Source organism: Varanus komodoensis, unplaced genomic scaffold (assembly GCF_004798865.1).
Source record: "Varanus komodoensis strain SLA01 unplaced genomic scaffold, ASM479886v1 scaffold10, whole genome shotgun sequence".
Lineage (NCBI taxonomy): Eukaryota > Metazoa > Chordata > Lepidosauria > Squamata > Varanidae > Varanus > Varanus komodoensis.
This window is the reverse complement of record NW_025335269.1, coordinates 30,999,485-31,024,154: the sequence shown is the minus strand read 5'-3', so window position 1 is coordinate 31,024,154 and position 24,670 is coordinate 30,999,485. Positions and strand designations below refer to the sequence as shown.

Genomic DNA, 24,670 nt, shown 5'->3' with positions numbered 1-24,670 from the left:
AAAAAGAAAAGAAAAGAAAAGAAAAGAAAAGAAAAGAAAAGAAAAGAAAAGAAAAAGCTCTTCACAGTAATGAGGCTATGAAAGCATTCACTGGCTTCCCTTCTGATGCAGTTGTGCATGTACTGAGTCACACGGGTGGCCTCTGAGAGCAACACAGAACGAACCGAAACCTCTTCCAGTTTTCAACCGCTTCCCAGCCTGGTCTCTTAGTCATTCATATTTCCTTTAGGTCGCTAGGCAAGCAACTATTTATGGAGCTGACCAACATTGTACGGCTCTCCTGACAGGCAAAATATTTACTTATTAATTTACAATGATTGATTAGGGAAGCCAGGCTCCAAACAGAAATAGGTGTGATTTCTCCCACCCCTGCCCTGGGGAATGGGGCAGCTGGAGCTGGCAAGACAAGAGGGCAGCTTATGGGTCAAAGATTCCAGAGGGTCCATGAAAGATTCAACATCACAGCCCCATGTCTTTTAGTCCATTCCATAACCACCTGTCTGGAGAATATGGATTTTAAAATATTCATTATGCACCTATAAAAGACACATGCATAATATATTGTTTAGATCATTTTCCTGAACTCTTTCAACCAGAAGCTTGTTCAGTGACCATTTTGATCTATTTTACTACAATGAATCTTCTAAGTGGCGATGTCCGAGGCTTAGAACAAATGAGACAGAAAGACTCTGATGCCTATATAGCTTTGGAAATTAAAGTGTTCAGATTCGTTAGGAACATGTGATCCCAGGTGGAGGGCCAAATCCAGCAGTGTGAGTCACACCAAGGGCCCCACAGAAAGTGCTTCAATGAGCAGCTTGGCTCCAATGCTTTTATTTTGAAATTCTTAGATACCAATACTTAATACATGTGCAATATTTAACCATCTATGTCTTGAGACAATGCCAGCTACCATCCCTGCCAGCTCAAGTAAGCTAGGAACCGTCTGACAGGATATATAGATGCATTCAGACACCCTCGTTCCAGATGCTTGGTTCTGTCCTGTGCAGAGGTATCGTGTCACGCAACATGCTTAAATAATGGATGCCTTTCACTCCAGTGCTGATCGCATTTCACCAGTCACTGGACTGCACGGTGCTGGCTCGGAGTGTGAAGCGTGCATAGGGCACACATATGCACGCACACACGCATGCCACTTCTAGCCCTGATTGAACCTACCTAGCCCACATCTCAAACCAGGCCAGGCTTACTGTGCATGTGGGTCTCCCTGCCAGGAAGAAAGTGTAATCCGCCTTGGGCTCCTTGCGGGAGGAAGAAAGGCAGATAAAAAGCCAACGTAGTGATGATGATGATGATGATGAAAGTGAAGAGCCCCTCAGGCAAAGTGTTCTGAGCACATAAGCCAGTGTGGTGCAGTGGTTAAGAGCATGGGACTGGGACTCAGGCGACCTGGGTTCTAGTCCCCGCTCAGCCATGGAGCCAACTGGGTGACTTTGGGCCAGTCACAGACTCTCAGCCCAACCTACCTCACAGGGTTGTTGTGGGGATAAGATGGAGGAAGAGATGTAAGCTGCCTTGAGCCCTTTGTAGGAAAAAAGGCAGGATATAACTCGAAAAATAAATAAATAAATAAATAAGCCCTCTCACCCCCTCCCGCAACAGGTCAAGAAGTGCTGGCTAGCCCTTGTCTCTGGAAGACTGATTTGTTACGGGTGGAAGCGCTGCCTTGCTCGGGGCCGTGCCGACACAGAGGTGTCCCACCCATGCTCTTCAGCACGGTACGGTGTTGGAGCGAAGAAGGCGGCTCCGCTCACCAGCTGGTCTGGTCTCTACTGCTCTCTTTCCCACCGCAAGGGAGAGAAAATGGCTGTCACAGCAGCATGGAAAAGTCAGAGAAAGGCGGGCGGGAAATTATCATCACTTTTAGGCGTGGCTGGGGAAAGCCATGAATTGTTGACTCAGACCCTGTTCTTATGGCAAGTTGCGAATGAAAATGTCTTCCATAGTTAGGTTCTAGGATGACATGAAATTCACCAGCTGGCTTTTATTTTATACAAGTGAGACCCTCCCGTAGAAATTGGTCATGGAGGGCTTCTTTTCTGCGTTCCAGTCACTCTATTCCACTCTCAGCTTTCTGGGGCCACGGAGCATATTCAGTCCTCGCCAGGTTGTCTGGGGTTCCCCCACCCTTAGTTCTGGAGCTTATGGAGTAGAAACTCCAATACCTAATCCTTGTCCCACCCAGTCTTCTTCCACAGCGGTGATGCGGTGTTGGCTACATAAGCAGGAACTTTCAAAGATTCCTGCAGGATTAGTACACAGGCCAATCTTTGTCTGGTTGGTGTGGGGCCAAATGGGCCCCACAGCCAATGAAATAAATGGCCAGTTATGAGCCTCACAGAAGTGCAATTATCCCCTCCGGTACTGGAGAAAGTTTTAGCTGGAATAGGTAAGGCGAGGAGTAACTCTTCGGTGAGAGGAGCAAAAGGGCCCCTGAATGATTATGCATGACCTTTAACCTATCAAATCTATTGATGGGATCTTGGAGATCATCTAGATCTGTGGTTTTCAACCTTTCCACTACTGTGTGACCAGCGAAAACAGGAAAACCACTTCAGAGAATGCTGAGGCAGAAACAAAAAGCACCATACACAAAATGCAGTATTCTGTGTATTATTTTCCAAACACAATACCAAACAGAAAAAAAAAGGAAAAAAATTTCAGAACAACCAGAAAGCGAGCAACAAAAAATGCCAACAAAAGAACAAAATACCAAAATCAGCACAGTGTGGCTCCCAGCTGGCTCCCACTGAATTGTCTCTCCCCTCCCTGGCCTCCCCAGCGACACCAACAGAGCCCCACAAACGTGATGCCAACCGAGGAAAAGGTGGTGGAGCACAGCCAGCCCCCACACTGGTCCACGATGAGTGGGATGCAGCACCAGTTCCCCAGAATGGTGCTTGAAAACCACTGATCTAGATCAAGGCAGGCTATGCCAAGCAGGGTACAGCTATAGAACCGCCCCCGCAAAAAGGGACATTAATTTGTTCAGCAAAGGAGAACCCACCACCTCCTGAGGCAGCTTATTTCACTGTGGAACTGCACTCCCTCTCAGGAAGTTTTCCCTAACGCTGAGCTTATTTCTGCTCTCCTGCAACTGCCAGCCATTTGCTCAGTCCTGCCCTGGGGAGCCACAGGGAACACCTGTGTAAGAGCCCCTCAGATATTGAAAGGTCACTGTCCTGCCTGCTTCTCTTCCCTGCTGTAAGCAAAACAGACCCCAGCTCTTTCCATGGTCCCTCAGAGGCCATGTTCCCCAGCTCCCCTCACTGTTTGGCTCGCTCTCCTCAGCACATGCTCTGGTTTCTCAACCCTGCTTAAGTCAGAGGATGGATGTGGTTTTATTATTGTTATTTTATGAAATTGCTATTTTATGTAATACTGTAATCCACTTGGAGAGTCTTTGGACTAGCATAACTGAATATAAGTTGAAATAATGCAGCTGCTGAGGATGAGGAGAGGGGATGAGGGATGCAGAGGAGCTCACGGCAGGTCTGGCACAAGAAGTGGCTAGCTGGAGAAGGGAGCTGGAGGAATGGAGGGGCTTGGCTTGGTGGATGCTGACAGATGTCGAGAGACACATGACACCTGTAAGCAGTTCCATGTGCGGCACCCACAGCCAAGCCAGGAGGGCTGTGAAGAGCTTGTGGGAAGCAAAAAGGGCAAGTAAGGGTGGGAAGGGCTGTAAGAGAGGACCTTCTGGTATGGACCTTCTAAAAGAACCATTTCACAACCCTAGCAAACTTGTGCAAGCAGCATAGCTCTTATTGCCCTGTTGTGTGATGTACTTTCTCATAATGACAAGCTAAGCAAAAATATCTGAATACTATCCATCAGCCATGATGCAAGGTTACAGAATGTATGGTCCTTTCTGGTCCTCAGGGCAAAGTTAGGACCCTTGTGTGAGGTTGTGGATATTTATGGAATTCAGCTAAACTGTGTTTCATGTTCAAAAACCATGCAGTAAAGAGCTTCGGCCTTTTATCAAAACACAAGCCGGTATATTGCATATTAATACATCAAATGTGCTTCTGCATTAATTTAATCTTTTTTCTTCCCCACAGAACGACACTCTTACACATGGACAAAATAGTCCCCAGACAGGAAGATGGCAAACAGTGTATGAATCATTTCAGAGCATAAGTATATTTGTAATGCCCCGGGTATAGAGCTTGAATCTCAATTGTCATCTCCTGAGCACAAGTTTTATGCAATTTGTTTCCTGCAACGCATGAACTGACTTCAGCACTGAGGCTCAAATTTGAATTACTGGCCCCCAATGAGCTGCTACTAAAGCGGGTTCTTTTGCCCAGAACTGAAAGGCATTTGGCTTAATATTAGGATTCAGCCAGGTACCTAGAAAGCCTGTGGTGGACACTGCTTTGATTCTGCAGATTATCTGGGGATTTAGGTCATCTGGCATTGTTTTGCAGAAGTGTGACCGACAGAGCTGGTGTAAATCACAGCCATGCTGGTCTCCTGGAAAGAGACAAGACCTCCTGCCCTTTCGTGCTCCATGCAGAGGGTTCTGGGGGGCTTCTCTTTTCTTTAGTTTCTACGTAGATTAATTCAGAAGCCGCTGATCCTTCATGCCTGGACAGATTCTTATGTGAAAAGGCAGTTGGGCCTTTGGATGCCCTGGCCCAAGCCACTGAGGCTTTGTAAGTGACCCAAGTAGCTTCACCTGTACCTAACAGAAGACCAAAAGCCGGTGAGACTGCCTGAGCCCAGGCAGGGTGTTTTCATTCATTCATTCATTCATTCATTCATTCATTCATTCAGGTAGCTACCTTTCTTCCATCAGGGAACTCAAAGTGGCCTCATGCATTTCTCAGATGGTCCCCCTTCCAAGCACTGGCCAGATTCAGACCTGCTTAGGTGTAACAAGGTAGATGACTCACATCCATATGTTCTGCACATCCTGTTCCCATTAATAAACATACTGCTACATTTCTACCAACTAGTATCCAGACTCCTCAATGGAGGTGCTGTGAACAGCATATTGTCTTAGGTATAAAGCATTTCAAGAATCCAGCGGAGGTTACCAGGTGCATTGATTGCAGCCCAGTCACTAGGGAACCTCTGGCCACCGGAAGTTGCAACTGGTACAGTCTCTAAAGTTTATTATGAAAGGTATTCATAGTGCAAAGCCCATGGGTCACTAAGCAGAAGGCCAAAGCTAGCAGAATTGTTGCCATAAATTTAATATTTCTCTGGGGAGGGGCATCCACATCAAGAACTGATTTGGACCACTCCCCTTGCTCCAGATGAACCCCATTGCACAACACCTCAGTCATCTGGACTTCACCCCCACCCCGGCTTTCTCCTCCAGCATTTAGTAATCTGTCAGAGTGACCGACGCTGTTTCCATGACAAAACCCTGGCCTGAAATTGTATTAAAATGGATCTAGATAATTGGTATCATCTAAGTCCCTAGAATTGCTCTTCCATCGCTCACATTAATGTCAGTATGACACGAAAGTAGCCTCAAGCATAGCAAACATTAAAGGTGCAATGCTATACAAGTGCCAATCAAAAATAAATGTCTGCAACCTTTCCATCCAAACGTGCACAGGACTACAGCCTTGATGTGTTGGGCTTACACTGGGGCCACTTGTTTTGAAACTCCCACTTAGCTATCAGGGGAAAGCAAAACGAAACGTGCTTCTGTGTAGGTGCTTGAGGCCCCTCTGGATCGGTGCCCAGGTTTGGTACCTGTTGCATTTGGACTACAGATACCTGTCCAGACATTAACCCAGGTGAGGCTACCTAGTTCAGTCCCACAAAAGCGTGTTCCTCCATATTGTGCAAATTCAAATACAAAAAATACTTTTAAAAAAATGCATATCTTTGAAGCACATTTTTTTTACAGTGGCCAGTCAGACACACTGCTTTTTGCTGTGCTTTCAAGGGGCTTTCTAGAATGGCTCCATGATCTCACTCCTGTAAGGTAGGAGGCAGATGACCACACAGTCATCCTGCTCCAGGAAAAGCCTGAACAGATATTTAGCAAGCAGGAACAAATAAGAAATATATGGCTGCTGGAATCTGGTAGGGAAATTTGTTTTGGAAATGGCCAAGAGTTAATGACTTGCCAACATGGAGAGGCATAATAGCTTGGCTGATGTATTTTTTTTTTTTTTCATAATACCCTCACAGTAATAAATAAGGATCATGAAGAGCTGCTTGGCACATGATGGGAAGGGCTTCTCAGTTTTGGTGCTAAAGACAGTAAGCGATGCTGTTCTTGTTCTGGGAACTAAGAACTCCCGAGCTCTTGTAAACTCAGAGTATGTTAATTGGTGGAAGGTCTCTGATTGGCAAAAAACAAAAACAAAAAACTGATGGCCTTTTATTGGAGGAAAATGTGAGTGCAATTTGGGGGGGAAATGAAAAGAAGCTGTGACACTTTTGGTATCCACATAGCTGAAGAGAATTTCCCCTGGTGTAAATATATTTCTTAATAGCATCGGTTTTGGTCTGACCAGCTTTTCAAGATACAGAGTCCTACCTTTCCACAAAGTTGCAATGGTTAAAGCTATTACAGGGCAATCTTACACATTTCTATTCCAAAGTCAGTCAGTCATTGCATTTAATGGCTTTACTTCCAGGTATAGGATTGTAGCATTGGTGTCCCATATATATATAGATATATATGGGTGTGTGGGTGTGTGTGTGTGAGAGAGAGAGAGAGAGAGAATAACTAGATTAACCTGGTGCTCTTCCTTCCTTTCATTCATTTGTTCATTCATTCTTTCTTAGGATGGTAAATAAATTGTATTTACTACGTTTGTATTGCTGACTCTAATATATTGGCTCTGTTAATTTTGGCACTAATTAATGTGGGAATATAATTTAAATAAATCTTGGGACTAGGTAGCCCTGCTTAGTGATGCTGTCTGAGGTGTGTATTTGCCAAACAGAATGTAAAGAGGCGCTTGAGCAAGAAGAATCCACTCGCGCTCCCCCTCCCCACCCAATAAATAAACAAACAAACAAACCCACCTGGTTTATTTACCATGTTGCCACAGTATTTGATGTACCAAATGTGACAGTTTGTCAGCCGCTGTGGCGACCCGCTCGCAGACTGCAATGCTGCAAGCGCATCCATATATTGAACATGCAGGCTTGAAAGCAGGGTTGGGGATCCTCGCGCCTGGGAGCTGAATTTGGCCCTCGAGGGACTAGTGTCCCGGATGGCCATACCCCTTCTCCTCGGCCGCCTATTATTTGGCTGTTTCCGAGGTTTTGTGCAGTTCTTCCCCTTGCCTCCTCCTGAACGCAGAGGTGCTCTTTGTAAAGCTCGGTCGCTGGCTGCAAGAGCGTGTACAGCGCCAGGATGCGGAGCGGGGAGAGGGAGGCGCTGTCCGTTGCCCCGGCCATGTTGGCCGCACCCCTTTGGCCGCTGCTGGAATATGGACCCCGGGAGCGCCTCCGAAACTGCTTCCAGCCCCCAAGTGAGAGAGCTTCCCCGGCTCTGGCTGCGATTATGCCAAGGCTTGAGCCCTGGAACATGGAAGCCCCTATACAGGCAAGGGCTGGCTTCGTACACTTAAATCCCACTGGCCCTGGGATGACCCCTGCTTAATTTCAGTGGTACTTAAGCTGGGGCTGTCCCCAGGATCCCTCCACAGATTTTCAGTGCGCGGTTTCCTTCCTACAGACTCAGCTCCATACATCTGGGGCAAGGCGCTGTGACTCATTTCTGAGGGAAGGGCTGGCCCGAAGGTGCGACTCACAGCATTGTACTGCCATCTAGTGACTTCCCAGCTAAAATTGCAGCGTTCCTTGTTCCAGTCCGAGGGTTCACCAGCAATCTTTGCGTTGCCCAAGACCAGTCAGGTCCCATTTTGACGGCTGTAACTCACTCTGTGTGGAAGAGTCCCTGAGAACTTTGCAGAAGATTCAGCCGGTCCAGCCAAGCTGTTGACTGGGGCCACTCACAGCCTAGGGAAGCAAGCCCGTGAGAGGCGGGCATGGTTGCCAGCCCAAAACTAAGCCAAGCACCAGGGATGGAGGGAAGGCGGTGGTGGCAGCTGTGTGACAGGGCCTCCGCTGCTACAGGCTCCTGGGGCAACCCCCTCGTTCACATAGCTCTTGGGGCATCTCAACAGAAGTGCCAACTTCAGCCTTAGAAAATGAACTCCTTAACAGTCCTTAACACCAGCATTCACTTGCAGAACGAGGCAACATGATTCATGCTGAACATTAAATAACCCTGTGTCTGTAACACTTCACACCAAGCTGCTGTCTTCCCGGAGGAGAAAAGGCAACCAAGTCCCTTGAGCCAGGTAGCTCTCCCCTGCCTTTTGCTTCTTTAGACCAATTCTATTCCTCTCTGAGGGCACCTACATGCACAATCACTCTTCCCTTGTCTCTGCCCATGGCCACATTTTTCCTTTTGCCTCAGGGACTCATTTTCTCCAGCCCTTTGGGCACCCTGTTTTCCTCCAGCTTCCCTACCTTGCAAGCCCTGGAAGCATCCTTTCTCGAGGCTGACTGTTCATCAGGCACGGGAGCAGAACGCTGCCTGTGTGTCCTACCAGCTGTGGCAAGATGGCATCTGCAGGCAAACCTGCCTGAAGTAGCCAGGCCTGGTGCAGCAGTGGAAACTGGTTCCCACTGCTGCCACCAAGAGTAAAACAACCTGGTCTTCCCAAATGTTCTTGGTCCCTTGGGAACCACTGGCCAAGGGCCCCTTGTGGTGGTGGGGTGTTTTGCAGCCCCCTTGTGTCCTTAAATGGCTAAGTTACAGGTTTCACTAAGCACATCACATGCAACCTGGGTGTTAAAACTACATACATAACCAGTAATGTGGTTCACCCCCCCCCCCTTGTGAACTTTCCCCTTTTCACCCCATATAGCTCACTGTTTGGATTTTGGTGAACACACTGTAAAAATGTATGAAGGATTCAAACTAAAAAATACAGGAAAAGTCTGAGCACACAGCAATAAATGGCAACTCAGTAACTAAATCCAAACAAAAAGAGGAAAATGCAGTCTAGCATGTACAGCACTGCACAAGCCTCCTCCTCCCTGGTTTCTTGAAGACCCACTCTGTGCATGGTAAGAGCTTCTGTTGCTTATGCTAGATCTTTCCACTTTTATGAAAAACTATACCAGGGCACCTTTACAGGAGTGCTCCTTCTCTTCCTCCACAGGAAGCTCCAGATGGCATGTTGGGCCATACCAAATGGTCTGGATGCTTTATATGGGCACCATTGCACGCCATAGGCAGTTATGGAAGTGAAAAAAAACGTATAAGGTATAAATGGATAGCCAGGACTACACCTATCAGCCAATCACTTTCTCACAAATGACAGACATTTCCAAGAACCAGTCTGTTGTGTTCGATCTCTCTCTCTCCCTCTCTCTCTCTCTCTCTCTCTCTCTCTCGTTGCATTTCTTACTATCTTCCTACAGAGAACACAGTGTATGGGGGAAAAGTTTTGAGTGTTCAACATTGCCTTCTTTTTTAGTTTTTGTTGTTGGAAGTCTGGGTGTGAGAGACAGTTTTGTACCATACAAATCCAAATGGTACATTCCAAAGAGTTTTGGAAACTGAGAACTTTCTGTTCATATTTTCTCCTACATAATCAAATCCTTACTTCTGAGTTAAGATGAATAAACTGGCATTTATTTTGATAGTGAAAGGAGCCCTCTGCTCATGTGCAAAACCTTTCCCAGCTCACCCTGAACCCCATTTTAGTTTTACAAGTGTTCCAATTGAATATTCATGTTTAGATTTAACTAGATTGCTCTCTGTCTGGCACACATTTTCTGTAATTCAAAGAGAACTAGAGGTAGGAAAAAATGTTAAGCTCAGCCACCAGCACAGTAATGCAACAGTGACCTTAGCTGTGAGGATTACCTTTCCAAAAAACATTGAGGTAGTCCACTCAATTGCACATCAAATGTTTCAAGAAACTATGGAGAGCTGTCTTGGATGCTTACAAGGAAAAGCAAGCTAGGAAAGGAAAAGCTAGCTAAGAAAGCATTTCCATGGCTAATCTGATTTTTCAGCTTTAGAATTCCTGATCCCAAGGCAGAGTCTCTTCCAGTGACAGAGCAAGGATTGTGCCGCATCAGCACAGTGCTGTATAACCATCAGACCCATGTAGAGAAGATGGCTGTCTCTAGACCCAGCTGTCTCGCTTAGACGTTCCAGTATCCATGAGTACTAAACACACAGAGACCAAGGGGGCAAGCCCTGCATGCAGCCTGGGTTCGTTGTCCTGAGGGCCTGACCAGAGTTCTTCTGCCCCCAGTGGCTGCACTGGGAACAGACAGGTATGCAAATAAACACACATGGATTGAGCGGAGGGGGACTTTATTTCCCCCCCCCATCTTTCACTCTTGGCATTGTCAAGAGTGAAAAAGCTCACCCAAAGAAGTCTGCTGGGGGTGTACAATCAAAAGAACATTTACAGTTTATTCAGACATAGAGGACATACATGCAGTGTGTAGGGCAAGTCCCCAAAGGGACTACAAAGATGGAGTTTGTTCAAGAAACTTTTATAACCTCTTAGTTACAGTTTGGAAGAGGGGTGGAGGATCAGGGGGGAGATGGTAGGCAGCATGCTAGAGGCACATTGGAAGAAAACAATAGGGACTGATTGGGGTTAGGACAACACAATAGCAAAAGAACCTTCTCAAAGGATGGGCATCTCTAAGGTGTAAATGGGAAGCAAGACTTGCAAAGTGGATTGAAGAAGATCAGGAATCCCATCCTAAGTCTAAAGCTGATCTTACTGTAGCAGGCTTTCAGCAGCCATGTTATGACGAAGTGTTTGCTGATTATGCCCTGACATTATCCACAGATAGCCTGGATACCTAAATATGGCTGCTGCACACACAAACCTGGAAGCTAAAACTAGTGTGACTTGGTTACAGTGGAACGCCCCACTTGTTTGGGTCATGCATCCTCCCCCCTCCCCTCCATGTTTGTGCATTTACTGCAAGGACGAGCCCAACACCACTGTACTGCAGTGCTAGGAGCACAGGACCGTTCCTTCTTCTCAAACCTTTGGTCCACCTAGCTCAGTACCGCCAACCATGACTGGCAGCAGCTCTCCAGGTTTCAAGTTTTGCAGCCCTATCGGTAGATGCCAGGCATGGAAGCTGGGCCCCTCCTCAGGTTCAGTGGTGCAGTCAGCAAGGCAGGTGCTCTGCCAGTGAATTATTAGGTCTTCCATTCCTTAGCCTTTTTCTTTGCTTTATTGTGACCTTTAGGAGTCACCAACAGCATCAGCTGTCTTTTATACATGAAGTTTGAGCAACACGGGCATGCATGACCTACGATTGTGAGTCTTTGTTCCCCTGCAGGCCTGCCACAATCCAAGTTTGAACACTAGTTGCAGTTCCAGGTGCACCCACCACACTGTTGCCTGCTCATCAGGAGAAAAACAGCAAAGAATGAATGGGGAGCTGCTGCTTCCCGCTTGCCCACTTCTGGAGCCTCTTTGCCCACCCCAGAAGGAGCAAGCACAAGTAGACAAGTAGGTCAACCATCCCTTCTCGGCTGGAGGAAGAGTGACTGACCCAACAGGCAGGCGGCCAGTGGCACAAATTAGCACGCAGCAGTGCCAATCTAAGTGCAGCCCTACTGGATATTTTCCAGATAAGCTTCAGATAAATATTCAGTGACCAGTTAAGAAAGCACCAGGTGTTTCATTCATTTATGTCTATGGCTTAACCAGCTAAGTTTCTGATAAGCAAGGTATCTGGCAAACACCAGGCTTCAAGTTCATTTTTGCTCCCAAGAAGCTGAGGACTGAATAGTGTCCCTGACCAGCAAGGGACAGTACAGGCAGTCCCCGAGTTACCAATATCCAGGTTATGAGCAACCCATACTTATGAACTGCCATAAAGTTTATTAATTTTTAAAAATCACATGGGAAAATCATCCTCACCACAGAAAAAGAATCAAAAGGGCAGAGGGAGAGGCCTCCAAAGCACGTCTTCCTGTCCCACCCATCCGGAGAGTGAAATCTCTCCCACATTTCTTTGCTGCAAAGAGGCGGCACTGGTGAGTTTGTGTGGTGGCAGGGCAAGAGATATTCAGTTTTTCCACTTTTACAGGGATCCTGAGCCCCTAACTCCTGCAGATGTGGAGAGCTGACTGCAAGTATCCAACTTACAAATTCAACTTAAAGATGAATTTCCATTTTCTCAGGAATTGAACTCATTTTTAACACCAGGAACTGCCTGGTATTATCTAATTCATGACTGTAATTTGTAGCATAACCCTGAAAAAGCAGAATATAACCTTCCCAAAGACTGAAATTAGTGAACTTCTAAATATTGGGCATTTTCCCATAAAAGTGTTTTGTAGAGAAAACGTTTATTGCTCAATAGAGCAAACGAATCCATAAAAGATAACGAGCTGAGATGTACAGAACTTCTGTACACAAAACATGGTACAATGCCATTCCTAGAATTTGACTGAAGCAAGTTAGTAATGAAGAAAATGTAGCCACTCAAGAACTGGAAAATATGGGATATACTTTTTAGTGAGATGTTACAAGATGCATCTTCTGATTTTGAAATAAATCCCACACGTATTATATTTCGAGAGTCCTTCTGTTTTTCTTCTCTGACAAAAGTAAAACAAGCAGGAGAGAATGAATGCTAGCATGAGGGGAACTACCTTGGCAGCTTGTGTAGCACTATCCAAAGTGTGTTGTGTTTGCGTATGTGTGTTCAGCCCAGAGCAAGTGACAATTCAAGATCTTAAAATCTATTCAACCCAAATTTTAGTTTACATTTAAACAAAGAACTGCTACCCTATTATTTCAATAGGCTTTATTTTAAAAGTCAGGTCACAGGTCCAGACTATTCTGCCAAATAGACAAGCTACAAATGCTTGTTTTGACAGTTAAGGATCAGTTTTAGTAGCATATTTGAGAAGTGAATAAAATTCCATATAAAACAATATTCAAATAGTTTCCATAGGAACACAGATAAATGTGACCTCCCCAACTGCCTATTCTTTTACACTTACGCACACCCTAGTCTTTCAAAACATTTAACAATTCTAGCAAGAATTAAGTTAATGGTCCCAAAGAGCTCTAAAAATATCCATCCCTAAACTTGCAAGTTAGCTAAAACCTTATCTATACATTAATGCTAGCTGAAGCACAAGCAGCTGGATGGTGTTCAATTCCACTTTCCCAGGCACAAGACAGTGGCAAAGTGATGTCCTGTTCTTCCACTTCTGCTTGAAACCCTTGCTCTTTTATCTGTTCCATCAATTGCCTAGTAAGGAGAGAAAAGTGAATGCATAAGTAATCTAGGTGAAAATCAGTCCTCAGTACATGATCACTTTCAAGAGTATACAATAGCTCCCAGTTACTAGCTGGGTTGGAGGGGGTGCATTATAGAACCTGGCACTGTGCACTCTGTGCTGATCTCTCTCGCTCAAGAGTGCACACCAAGAAAATCAGGACTGGGCCCAGTATACGAAGCAGTAAGCTGCACGATTTTGTTATTCCAAGTATAGCAAAGCACAAAGAGCCTCCAGCCACTTACTTTGCCTGTTTCTAGCATTCAGAACATCTTGTGGCATTGTTCCCGTTTTGAGTTTTCCTACTGAACAATGATATTCAAGCTAAATTTCGCACTGTCATGCATTTCTGCAACTGCATGTAGTGATGGCAGAGGACCCTACCAAGAAGCCATGTTTTACCCCTTCCAAAGCATTGTGGCCTTGAACTAGGAAAGCCACTACTGCCAAAGTGAGCCATCCTCAGTAAGAATCCCAGTGTGTTTGTGCCAATTGCATTGTGACGAGCCACAATAATAATAATTGTAATAATAATAAATAACTCTAATAAACATTTGGGGTTTTCCCAAAGAGAGAGAGAGAGAAAGAGCATGGGGGGGGGGGGGGGGGGAGAGAGAGAGAGAGAGAGAGAGAGAGAGAGAGAGAGAGAGAGAGAGGAAAAATACTCGCAGCTTGCTCGAGTCAGAATTAAGAGCTTCTTCCAACCCTTCTTGGCAGAGTTAAAAGCATGGAAGGAAAAATGACTAACCATGCTGGCCTTGACATAACATAGTGTATTGTTGGCCTCTGGAATCCATTGAAGGTGGAAGCAGCTGCCACAGTGTAGGCACCCATGTTTTCAAACAGCATCCACTCTCCAACCTGCAACTCTGGCATTTTACAACGCTCCACTATGCGATCAAGGCCATCACAGGTTGGCCCCCATATGCTGCAGGAATAGTATCTCTCATCTGGCTTAGGTCTCTGAAAACAGTTTAAAAGGAAAGCAGTCAGCACAATGATCCATGCATGTTGCCACAGCAGAGCTGACTTTAATGCAATTATTCATAATGTTTTTGATTACATCATGCCTAGACCAGAGTTCTACATTATGTCTGTTCTACAAAAGTCACTCCCACATTTTCTTTTTCTATTTCCTCATCTGACACACATACATGACCAAAATGCTCCCTCAAACAGGAACATTTGGTAAGTTTAATATTTTATTTTTACATAAGAACACATTAGCACGCGTGTGCGCACACACCTCTTACCTTTTGCAAAACAGGCTTAACATGTGCATGATCATACAAGATGCAGTTAAAAGATCCATAGACTCCATCATTTACATAGTACATAAGAGTTTTGTCATTCATTTCTTCTTCATCTATTGGGAAAAAAAGGGAAGACTATTGGAACACTGAGCATGTAGAGAAAGCCAGCCCCCAATGCTCTCTCACACTGGGAATGTCTAACATGGTGCTCTTATCATCAGTCACCATACCCTATCCCAATTCGAGTTTTTCTAAAGATAGACTTTACTAGCCCAAACTGTGACCACAGAACACAGACATATCTAGACAGGAAGATACATAATAACTACAACAGGACAACTAAAAACAAGAGAACACAGAAATGTGTTCACCAGCAGAGAGATCAGATGCTGCTTTTCTCAAGAACAGTGACGGTTTAGTGTAAAAGATATTTTTAAAAAATAATCCTGCCAAAGCAAATTCCAAAGCAAATGGAGAGCACTGGCCCTGTACTGCAGTTTGAAAATGACTTACAGCAGCGCTGCAGTAGAGTGCGCACAGATTCAAGCAGGACAGGCTCCAAGCGCTTTAAAACAACAGTACTGTTCAGAGATCTTAGACCCCTATTGCAGGTTGGCCTGAAGCTGAGAGAGTGGCTTACAACCCTGCAACATTGTGCATTGCTTGGAATTCTGCTATGTAAGCTGTGCTGATCTATAGGCCTCTGCAACATTTCTGGCCACTGGTGGGGCTACTTATTTGCTGCCACACAAGCTAAACCAAGCACTTGATTGTAAGCAAAGTCCTGAGCTTAGGCATGCTTGCAGGTTGGTTGAACTTTTAAAAAGTGCAAATGGGAAGAAAATGCCTATCGAGTATATCCACGTTAGAGCACAGACTGCTGCCTGATGCATCATTGCTGAGCCTTTGCAACCACAGGCTCAAATAACATACACATACTGCAATGTTCTGTCACAGAACCCCTCTTGTGCAGATAGGCTCCTTCAGGGCTGGCATCCTTTGGAACTTAGCCCTAATTCCAGGCATCTAACTTTCCCCCTGTATCAATGAGCAGCTGCTATTAAAGAGTAAAACACAAGCTGTCTCCTACCCCTAAGACTATCCCAATCTTGCAGGGAAATATAGAGTATGTTCAGAATATACACAGTTTCGCACACCTATCCCGCACACACATTTTTGTCATTTGCCAGATAATTCAAGCGTTGGACTAAGAACTACATACCATCAGATCCAGTCTGCTCCTTTATTACAACTTTCTTAGCAATTATGTTAACAGCCAGAGTAAAAGCTGATGCAACATAGTATCTGCCAGGCTCTGCAATAATTCTCACTCCAGAATCGGAAGGAAAATATTTGTCCAAAGCTGGATTGATTACATTTGTTATCTTAAAAAAATAGGAGAAAAGTTAGCTGTTCAGCAATACAGATACAACATGAACAATTAGCTTTCAGGCAAGATTTGCAGAAGTATCTGAATTATGTAGCCACATTCCTTTAACTAGCTTTCTCAAAGAAATAAATTCCCACTCCACAACAGGGTTAGGACCCAGCAAGAGGCTACCAAATTTGTGCCAAATACTCGACCAAATGAAGGGAAGGTGCTTTGGAGGAAGCTTGCTTATTTGAATGGGAGGTTACAGAGACCAACTAACTACACCTACTCAAGTGGAATACACTTTTCTAAACAAAACACAGTCTGAGTTCCTGAAGGTCTTGCCCGATCCAGTCATTTTGACCCCAGATTTAAAAGTCATTATGCATCAGTTTCAGGCATATAATTCCTCCCATGTGGAAATGCTAAAATGAACCTGGATGGAGAAAGATGGATTGAGCACCTCGCTCCCTACAAACAGTACAGTCAGTGCTATCATTCTGGGGTGTAAGAACAGCATGTTCACTTCCAGCAGGTCTCTAATTCAAGGCTCAAGGTTTGGTGCTTTGTACAAAATAGAGGGAAAAGTGGAAGAGCTGTACAGAGTTTCTATGAATATGTTTTCCAAGCTAAATGCAGTTTAGCAACACAGAAATGTGAGATTATACAATATAGGAAGTACAGTTCTGCCATGTTGCAGAATGTGTATCCACACTGTTGCCCAGTACTTGACTTTACTGTACAGTAACTTCTTTCAACTTTAAAATTTTGACATGGGTTGTTTACTAAAATGAGGTTATTTTACAAACTAAAATAGCTTCATAATGAGATAAAAAGTATTATTGCTATTCAGCCATATAACTAAATTGTGAAAGCCCCCTCTACATCAACTGGAAATATGAGATTAAGATGCAGCTATAAATTAGTACCTCTTCAAACTTAAGTTTCACATCTTCAGAACCAGGAAAGCCACCACCAATATCAAGCAGATGCATTTTGAAACCAAGCTCAGCCTAAATTGAAAAATAATGATTTATTAACATTTATATAGGTATAACTGACAGTAAAACTATCTGGACTCTAATAATTTATGGACACTTGTAAATTCGTCAAATAAAGATAAGAACAACCTCCCTAAACAATGTTTGGGTTAATCCACGTCCACAGATTAAACTAGTTGTTTCACAACACAGATATACAAATTATACTTTTAATATTTTGTATTCCAGAACCAATTTTCTTAAATTCTAATGAATTAGTACTAAATGAAGTATTAAAATGTACTTACTCCCATGTCGAAAACACATCGCGCATCAGAAATAGCTTGCACAAAGGTCTCAGGATCTGTACAGCCACTTCCAACATGGAAACTAGGAAAGATTGGTTGAGTTCAGCTTTGCCAAATAACTTAAAGAAGGAAAAATTATTAGTTGCAAAAAGGCCACCTATCCACATAGCTTTGCAACTCACCTGACTCCAATGATATCAATATCAAGTTCTTTTGCACGCTCAAGCAACAACCGACTGGTTTTTAATGTTGCTCCAAATTTAACACTAAGACGACAAACTGCCTTTGAGTCATCTGTTGCAATCCGCAAGACCATCCTAGAAAACATTTAAGAAACCAGCTTAAGAATACTTTCAAACTTAGGCTAATCCAACTGCATTCCAAAAAATACTTTCTTTTAAACTATACTTAGAATTGCTCTGAGGAAGCCAAGCTTTGTATTATCAAGCTGCCTGGTTTACTTATCAATGGAATTATGGAAAAATACCTGGACATCTTACTAAGTTTCTAAGATTAGTAGTGTCTTTTCCACAGAGGAGAAACATAAAGACTAAACTTAAAAACAGCTATTTTATTCCATGGCATCTTACTTTGCTTTTGGATGGGCTCTTGCAATTTTCATCAATTCAACTTCACTATCAAAAGTCATCATCTGCACACCACTATTTGCAGCATGCTTAATTTGAGAGACTTGTTTGCATGGATTTGCATATATTATGCGCTCTGGAGGCACACCAGCACTCTGGACCAGCTGGATTTCAGTCTGAAAAACAAATTATGATTTGCACAGTATTTAATAAAAACACCTTGTCCAGAAACAGACGGACAACTAAGATGAAAAACAAAACATTACAGACACTTACTTTACTGGCACAATCAAATCCTGTCCCAAGGGCAGCAAGAGTCTTCACTATGGCTATGCTGTCATTGCACTTGACAGCATAGAAAGGAGAAACTCTAGGTAGGGCTTTGCACCATCGCAGCTGCTTTTTCAGAACATCCCCAAGATCAGCTATATAAAATGCATCTTTATCATCCTGGAAAAGAAAAAACAAAAACCATTTATTAGTCCCTATCAGTGAGCTACTGTTGTATATTATAAGCTTCAGTATAAAATCGCTGTGCAACATTCACAATCTAATATCGAACATGCTTTTTTCTTTCTTCTTTCTTTTTAATACAATTAACACAACAATTATAACTAAACATCACCGATCAAACAGCACATCAACATCAGTGCTACCTCCACCAGGACCAACAACTCTAATTACTTAGTGGAAGATTATTTATTCATTCAGGTTGCCCCACTTCCCTTCCAGAACTGCACTGACTCTTGTGGTGGTTCACACCCCTTTCCTTTTATTAAAACGTATTCAACAAGGATTCCAAATATTTTCAAATTTATTTTCACTTGTCAAACCTTTTTTCCATTTAATATGGCAAGTTAACTTATCATTAGTAGTTATATTCCAGACTTCTTTATATCAGTCAACTATATGACATTCACATTTTGTTTTCCAATTCCTTGCTATTACTAACCCTACTGCTGTTAATAAATTTATCAATTCTTTATTTAGAGGACAGATGGAACAAAATACTAATGACAATAATGCTAATCCAGAGTCAACTTCAATATTTAAATTCAATATTTTACCAAGTACTTTAAAAATCCTTTCCCAAAACTCATTCATATATTTACTCTTCCACCACATATGGAAATATGTACCCACTTCTTGGTTGCATCTGCAACACACGTTGGAATATTCATTATTCACGTAATTCAATTTAACTGGAGTTAAGTACCATTTCTAAACTAGTGTATAAAAATTCTCTTTAATTCTTATTGACATAAATTTTAAAATTCTCATCCCACATTTTATTCCATTCTCCAGTGATAATATTTCTTTTTAAATCTATTTCCCAAGACTCTTTAAGAGGATCATAGCGATCCTCTTCTTCTAGTAATATATTGTATATTTAACATACTCACTGAGGAAGAAACTTCATTTATTTTTTGGTCTACAATATCCTTGGCAGTGAAGCCTTCATCAAGGAAAATGAAATTGAATTCTTCACTATTGAAGCCATTCATCTTGCCTACTGTTCAGTTTTAGCACCAAGATAATTTCCAGTGTAACAAGCTGTAGAGAGATAAGAAAAGGTTTTTGTTCTCCCTTCTATCACAGACAGGCAAGAAAATACAGGAGCTTAGCAAGCCAAGCCACACAGTTCAAAAACGTTGTAATCTGCTTCAACAAAAGGGGAAACCTAGAGTATGAAAATGCATAAATATATGTACGGCATTGAGAATCAAACTGCCAATTATACAGTCTAAGTATGATGCCCGCTTTGAAAGAGTTCAAAGATATTCCTGGCCAGTACCCCGCCAAGAAGGAAAAAGTGGCCAACAGGCACTTGTAACCTGGCTGAAGTTACAGAGTGATGATTGGGATACTGTGACATGTACTATTTTTGTATAGTACTAGAGGTGACTAAGCAGTGCAAACTTAAAGATGCAACCCTATGCACACTTGGGCAAGAAACAGCAGGACTGATTTTGAGTAAATGGGCAAAGGAGCAGGCTGTATTTTTATAATCTTTTCACCATGCTGAGTGACAGAACACAACTTCACACAGCTTGCTGACACAGTGCAAAAGTATGTGGTGCATTCAGAAGCTTCATGCATGAAGAATCCTCTCACCTGAATGCAACATCAGAAATGTCTCAATCCCTGCCACTGCCCGGCCTTTATGAGTAAAACAAATGGCAGATGTTGAATCCCAGGAGCATACGTGGCACACCTAAGGACAAGGCAGCTGAGGCAAGACAGGCATCACCAGTAGATGTACCTGCATCACCACTGTGTGTTGCACTGCAGCTCAGCTCACTTCAAGGCTGGACAAGAAGTAAGTTAACTTCTATTCCACTGTGCCATTCATGAAGCTCACAGAGAAAAGTCCTGTATGGGAAGAGTCTCCAGCAGACTACAAGAATGTGTGCACATTAGAAATACGATCCTTTAACTCCCAATTATTATCCAGAAAAAGGAGGGTGGTGATTATTTCTTAAATGACTGTTAACTGTGCTTGAAGGTCTTGTTTTCAGTGTTTAGGCTATTCTTCAGCCCAAAATCTCCACACCGAAATTAGCAGGTAGGGAGCACAAATGAGTCTGTGTCTCAGGTGGGAATAAGAATACACATGGGCAAATATTTAATATTTTTCTGCCATTACTCTGGAATGACAGGAAAGCAGCTAAAACTTCATAACCACAGGGTTTTTGATCCATCTTTTGGAAAAGCTGCATAGCAACCAAGATTAAAAAGCAAAACAGAATGGTAATTTCACCCAAAAGCCCAGATAAGCAAAATTCTAAACATGCCACTCTTAGTTCAGCTTTTAAATAATAATAATAGTTATAACTACTGCAATTTTTGCATCAATTATAAAGCTTCTTTAGATTTTTAAACCCTATTAATAACACTGCAGTCCTAGGCATACTTGGAAGAATATTTTGGCAGTCTTCCAAATGCATAATACCATAATCGAACTAAAATTCAAACTAAAATCAAAACAAATTCCCAAAGTGGGCGACTCTGGAGTAAACTGAACACATCACTGCTTCTTACAGATCTTGATTCCTTAAAGAATTTCAGGTATGAGAAGTTTAATACAGCAACAGAAATTAATGCATGTGCATATACTACAACAATTATGGACAGAGGCAAATCCTGGAATGTAAGATATTCCAGGCAAATCCCTGTTTTGCATTCCTCAAAGTGGAGTAAAACAGTTTTCCCTAACTTGCCAAGCGGCATCAGTGATATTTGCTTGGCAGCGTTAAATAACAGCAGTGCCTACATTGTTAAGAGTACAAGTTCTTAATATCAGCATTAAATATATACACTTCACATTAACAGGAAAAAAGAAGGCAAAGAGGCTACATTCAGACTGAAAGAATAAAGCCAACAATAAGCTTAGGCCATTTGTATCTGAATCAGGATATCCACCACCTACACATAACTAGCCAACCCCTTTCCAGCAAGCAGCTCCACAGAACTGAGCAACTATCAGCTACAGCCCAGACAGACACAATTCATGCAAACTGAGCAGAGTCTCACTGCTCTCTGCCTCGCACATTTGTGTCTCTTGTCACATCACCCCATTCAACAAAGCTCAGTTTCCCTGCACCCCAGCTCTCTGCCAAAGGTGGCCAACTGCTCTCCCGCCCGGTTCCAGCTTGACACAGATGTCTGAGGCAAGGAGGGCACCACACACCAGGCAGGGGTGGGGCAGATAGAGAAGGAAGACGGCATCGGCACTGTTCCTTTATGTGAGAAAAATGGGCAGGCCAAGCCCAGAGCTCTGTAGCTCAGATCCAACCAGCTACTCAGGCCACACCATTAAGCTGTTAATGTTCAGGACAAAAACATATCGTTATAGGTAACTAGGCCAAGGTTTTATTCTCTCTCCTAGACCTCATCTGATCACATCTGGTTGGACTACCAACTGACCTATTATTTCAGCTTTCCATTTCCTCAGGGTCTTGTTTCACCTGCTTTTTTCATCCCCACCTCCACCTCTCAAATTTGCTGCACCGAAACTAACAACAACAACAACAGCTGCAGGTTTTTTCTCCTCTGCCGCAGAAAGGAGGGAAGAGCCACCAGTGGCTAAAAGGATGGAGTATGTAAGCCTCTCCTAACCTGGAGGCCTTCCCAATGTGCTGGGGTGCATCCAGAGACAGCTGAGATGCTGGGAAGTGCAATGCAAGACATTTGGAAGGCCTCCAGATTTCGGGGGGGAGGGTGCGCCACACCATCTTCCCAGGACCAACACAGAACCCGTCACTCAATGACTCATCCCTTCATTGCACTAGTGGAAAACACGAACAAAAAAAAGGAGCGAGGGGATAAGAAGCGTTAAGAATGGAACTTTTAATACTCCACTAATTAAAAAAAATAATTAGACCGCAATCCTACGCAGGTGCAGACAGCTAGACTTCCTACAACTCCCAGCATTCCTCAGCCGGCCATGCTGGGAGTTGTAGGACTTCCAGCTGTCTAAATATAAATAGGACTGTGCCCATAGGCCAAGAATTCACATTATTAGGCCAATTTAATCAGACTCTCTATACGTGACTTCTTTGGCCGTGGGAAGGAGAGAGAAAGGAGGTTTCTGATAAACTTTGTCATCAGAACAGCAACACAACGGGTCGAATCTGGTTGCGGAGATATTGAGGAGCGGACAGACGTTAAGGTGGAAGGTATATCAAATAAAAATATTTTTTAATGAAGAAATACATTGGCTACGCTCCTTTATAAGAAATTAGTTTAAAAAGGGCGACCGAGCCAGTCGAGATCAGGAGCTTCGAAGACATTAAACTTCGCCTTCCATTTTCCACCCCGCGCTTGCCGAGTCGCAACGCCTCTCTCCTCTCCCTCTAACGCCGCCTTGCCTCCCCGCCCGCCCGCCCGTTCCACGTGGCCGGCCGGCCGCCTGCCTGCCTGGCCCGGTTTTCCCCTTACCTCAAAGAGCAACGATGGCGGAGTAGCAGCAGCAGCAGCCTCGTCCACCCTGCGCGACAGCCGGTGGCGATCGGCGAGCGAGTCAGCTTGGCCCCTCACTCCTCGGTTCTCTGGGCTGGAGAAAGAGCCGGAGTCGCTGCCGCCGCCGCCGCCGCCGCCGCGAAGGAGAGTGGCGGCTGCTGCTGCTGCTGCTGCTCCCAGCTCACCGTCTTCGCCTGACAAAGCCTTTTGGCGCCGCAGAGCCCCTATTTAAAAGCTGACTGGTCACCATGACAACAACCAGCTCAAACCAGCCCCGATCGGCTTCGACCGGGCCGCGGCCTTCGCCGAGCGCTATTATGACGTCAGCAGGAGTGAGCACGGCGTGTGGTGCGATTTGACATTTCTCGCTTCCTCTCTGAAGATGGCCGCCAGGTGTTAGAATTTCGACTGGCGTGTGTCGAAAGACTCACCATTAGAAAAGATTAGTGAGTGCTACGCAGTAGTGCTGTTCAGCTTGTAGCGTTTTTTTTTAAAGTTTGCATCTCGCTCCTTCCAGTTTCATTCAAACAGTGCAACATTCCCACTGCTAGATACTCGTGTGATGGGTGTGTAAGCTGCATGTGCAGAATTTTCTGTCTATCACAGAGTCTATAGGCATGCACGTGGCCCCTCTCCCCTTCCCCATTTAATGCCTGTGTAGCTAGTTTCTCTCCATGGATCACTGCCTTGTGGTGAAGGGGCTTGCGTAGTGCAATGAAGCTATGAGCTATGCCGTGCAGGGTCACCCAAGACGGACAGGTCATAGCAGAGAGCTCTGACAAAACATGATCCAATGGAGAAGGAAATGGCAACCCACTCCAGTATCTTTGCCATGAAAACCCCATGGACAGTACCAAAAGGCAAAAAGATATGACGTTGGAAGATGAGCCCCTCAGGTTGGAAGGTGTCCAATATGCTACTGGGGAAGAGCAGAGAGCTAGTACTAGTAGTGCCAGAAAGAATGAAGCGACTGGGTCAAAGCCGAAAGGACACTCAGTTGCTAATGTATCTAGTGGTGAAAGGAGAGTCCGATGCTGCAAAGATCTACACTCCAAAGGAACCTGGAATGTAAGATCCATGAATCAAGGCAAGCTGGATGTGGTCAAACAAGAGATGACAAGACTGAACATCGACATCTTAGGAATCAGTGAACTAAAATGGACAGGAATGGGTGAATTTAATTCAGATGACCATCAGGTATACTACTGCGGGCAAGAATCCCTCAGAAGAAATGGAGTAGCCTTCATAGTCAATAAAAGAGTAGGAAAAGCAGTACTGGGATACAACCTCCAAAATGACAGAATGATCTCAGTTTGAATCCAAGTCAAACCATTCAACATCACAATAGTCCAAGTCTATGCCCCAACCACTGGTGCTGAAGAGGCTGAAGTTGACCGGTTCTATGAAGGCCTACAGCACCTTCTAGAATGATTGATGTCCTTATCATGGGGGATTGGAATGCTAAAGTAGGAAGACAAAAGATAACTGGAGTAACAGGCAAGTTTGGCCTTGGAGTACAAAATGAAGCAGGGCACAGGCTAGTAGAATTTTGTCAAGAGAATACGATGGTCATAGCAAACACTATTTCTAACAACCCAAGAGACGACTCTACACATGGACATCACCAGACGGTCAACACAGAAATCAGATTGACTATGTGCTCTGCAGCCAAATATGGAGAAACTCTATACAGTCAGTAAAAACTAGACCAGGAGCTGACTGTGGCTCAGATCATGAGCTTCTGGTTGCAAAATTTAGGCTTAAGTTGAAGAAAGTAGGGAAAAGCACTAGGCTACTCAGGTATGACCTAAATCATATCCCTGATGAATATACAGTAGAGGTGACAAATAGATTTAAGGAATTAGATCTGATAGAGTGCCTGAAGAACTATGGACGGAGGTT

General features: G+C 44.0%; 1 protein-coding gene across 2 annotated transcripts; it reads right to left on the bottom strand.

Moving 5' to 3' along the window:
- Positions 1 to 12,810: 12,810 nt before the first annotated feature.
- Positions 12,811 to 23,019, bottom strand: ODC1 (ornithine decarboxylase 1). Of its 2 annotated transcripts, none has more exons than XM_044418221.1 (11): positions 22,748 to 23,019; positions 19,210 to 19,360; positions 18,083 to 18,256; positions 17,810 to 17,982; positions 17,402 to 17,536; positions 17,220 to 17,301; positions 16,861 to 16,944; positions 15,782 to 15,944; positions 14,560 to 14,672; positions 14,055 to 14,269; positions 12,811 to 13,278 (listed from the first exon to the last, which is right to left on the bottom strand). In XM_044418221.1, the coding sequence occupies exons 2-11, from the start codon at positions 19,309 to 19,311 to the stop codon at positions 13,137 to 13,139; spliced, it is 1,383 nt and encodes a 460-aa protein (XP_044274156.1). In that variant the 5' UTR covers positions 19,312 to 19,360; positions 22,748 to 23,019; the 3' UTR covers positions 12,811 to 13,136. The 2 variants fall into 2 exon arrangements, with proteins under 2 accessions (XP_044274156.1, XP_044274165.1); XM_044418230.1 differs by lacking the exon at positions 22,748 to 23,019 and adding an exon at positions 20,070 to 21,673.
- Positions 23,020 to 24,670: the final 1,651 nt, after the last annotated feature.

Coding starts and splice junctions, on each gene's coding strand:
- ODC1 (XM_044418221.1), bottom strand. CDS start 19,311: ATGAATGGCTTCAATAGTGAAGAATTCAATTTCATTTTCCTTGATGAA. Junction 14,673..15,781: donor GGAGCAGACTGGATCTGATG/GTATGTAGTTCT, acceptor TTTTCCCAATAG/ATGAAGAAGAAATGAATGAC. Junction 14,270..14,559: donor TTAAGCCTGTTTTGCAAAAG/GTAAGAGGTGTG, acceptor AACTGTTTTCAG/AGACCTAAGCCAGATGAGAG.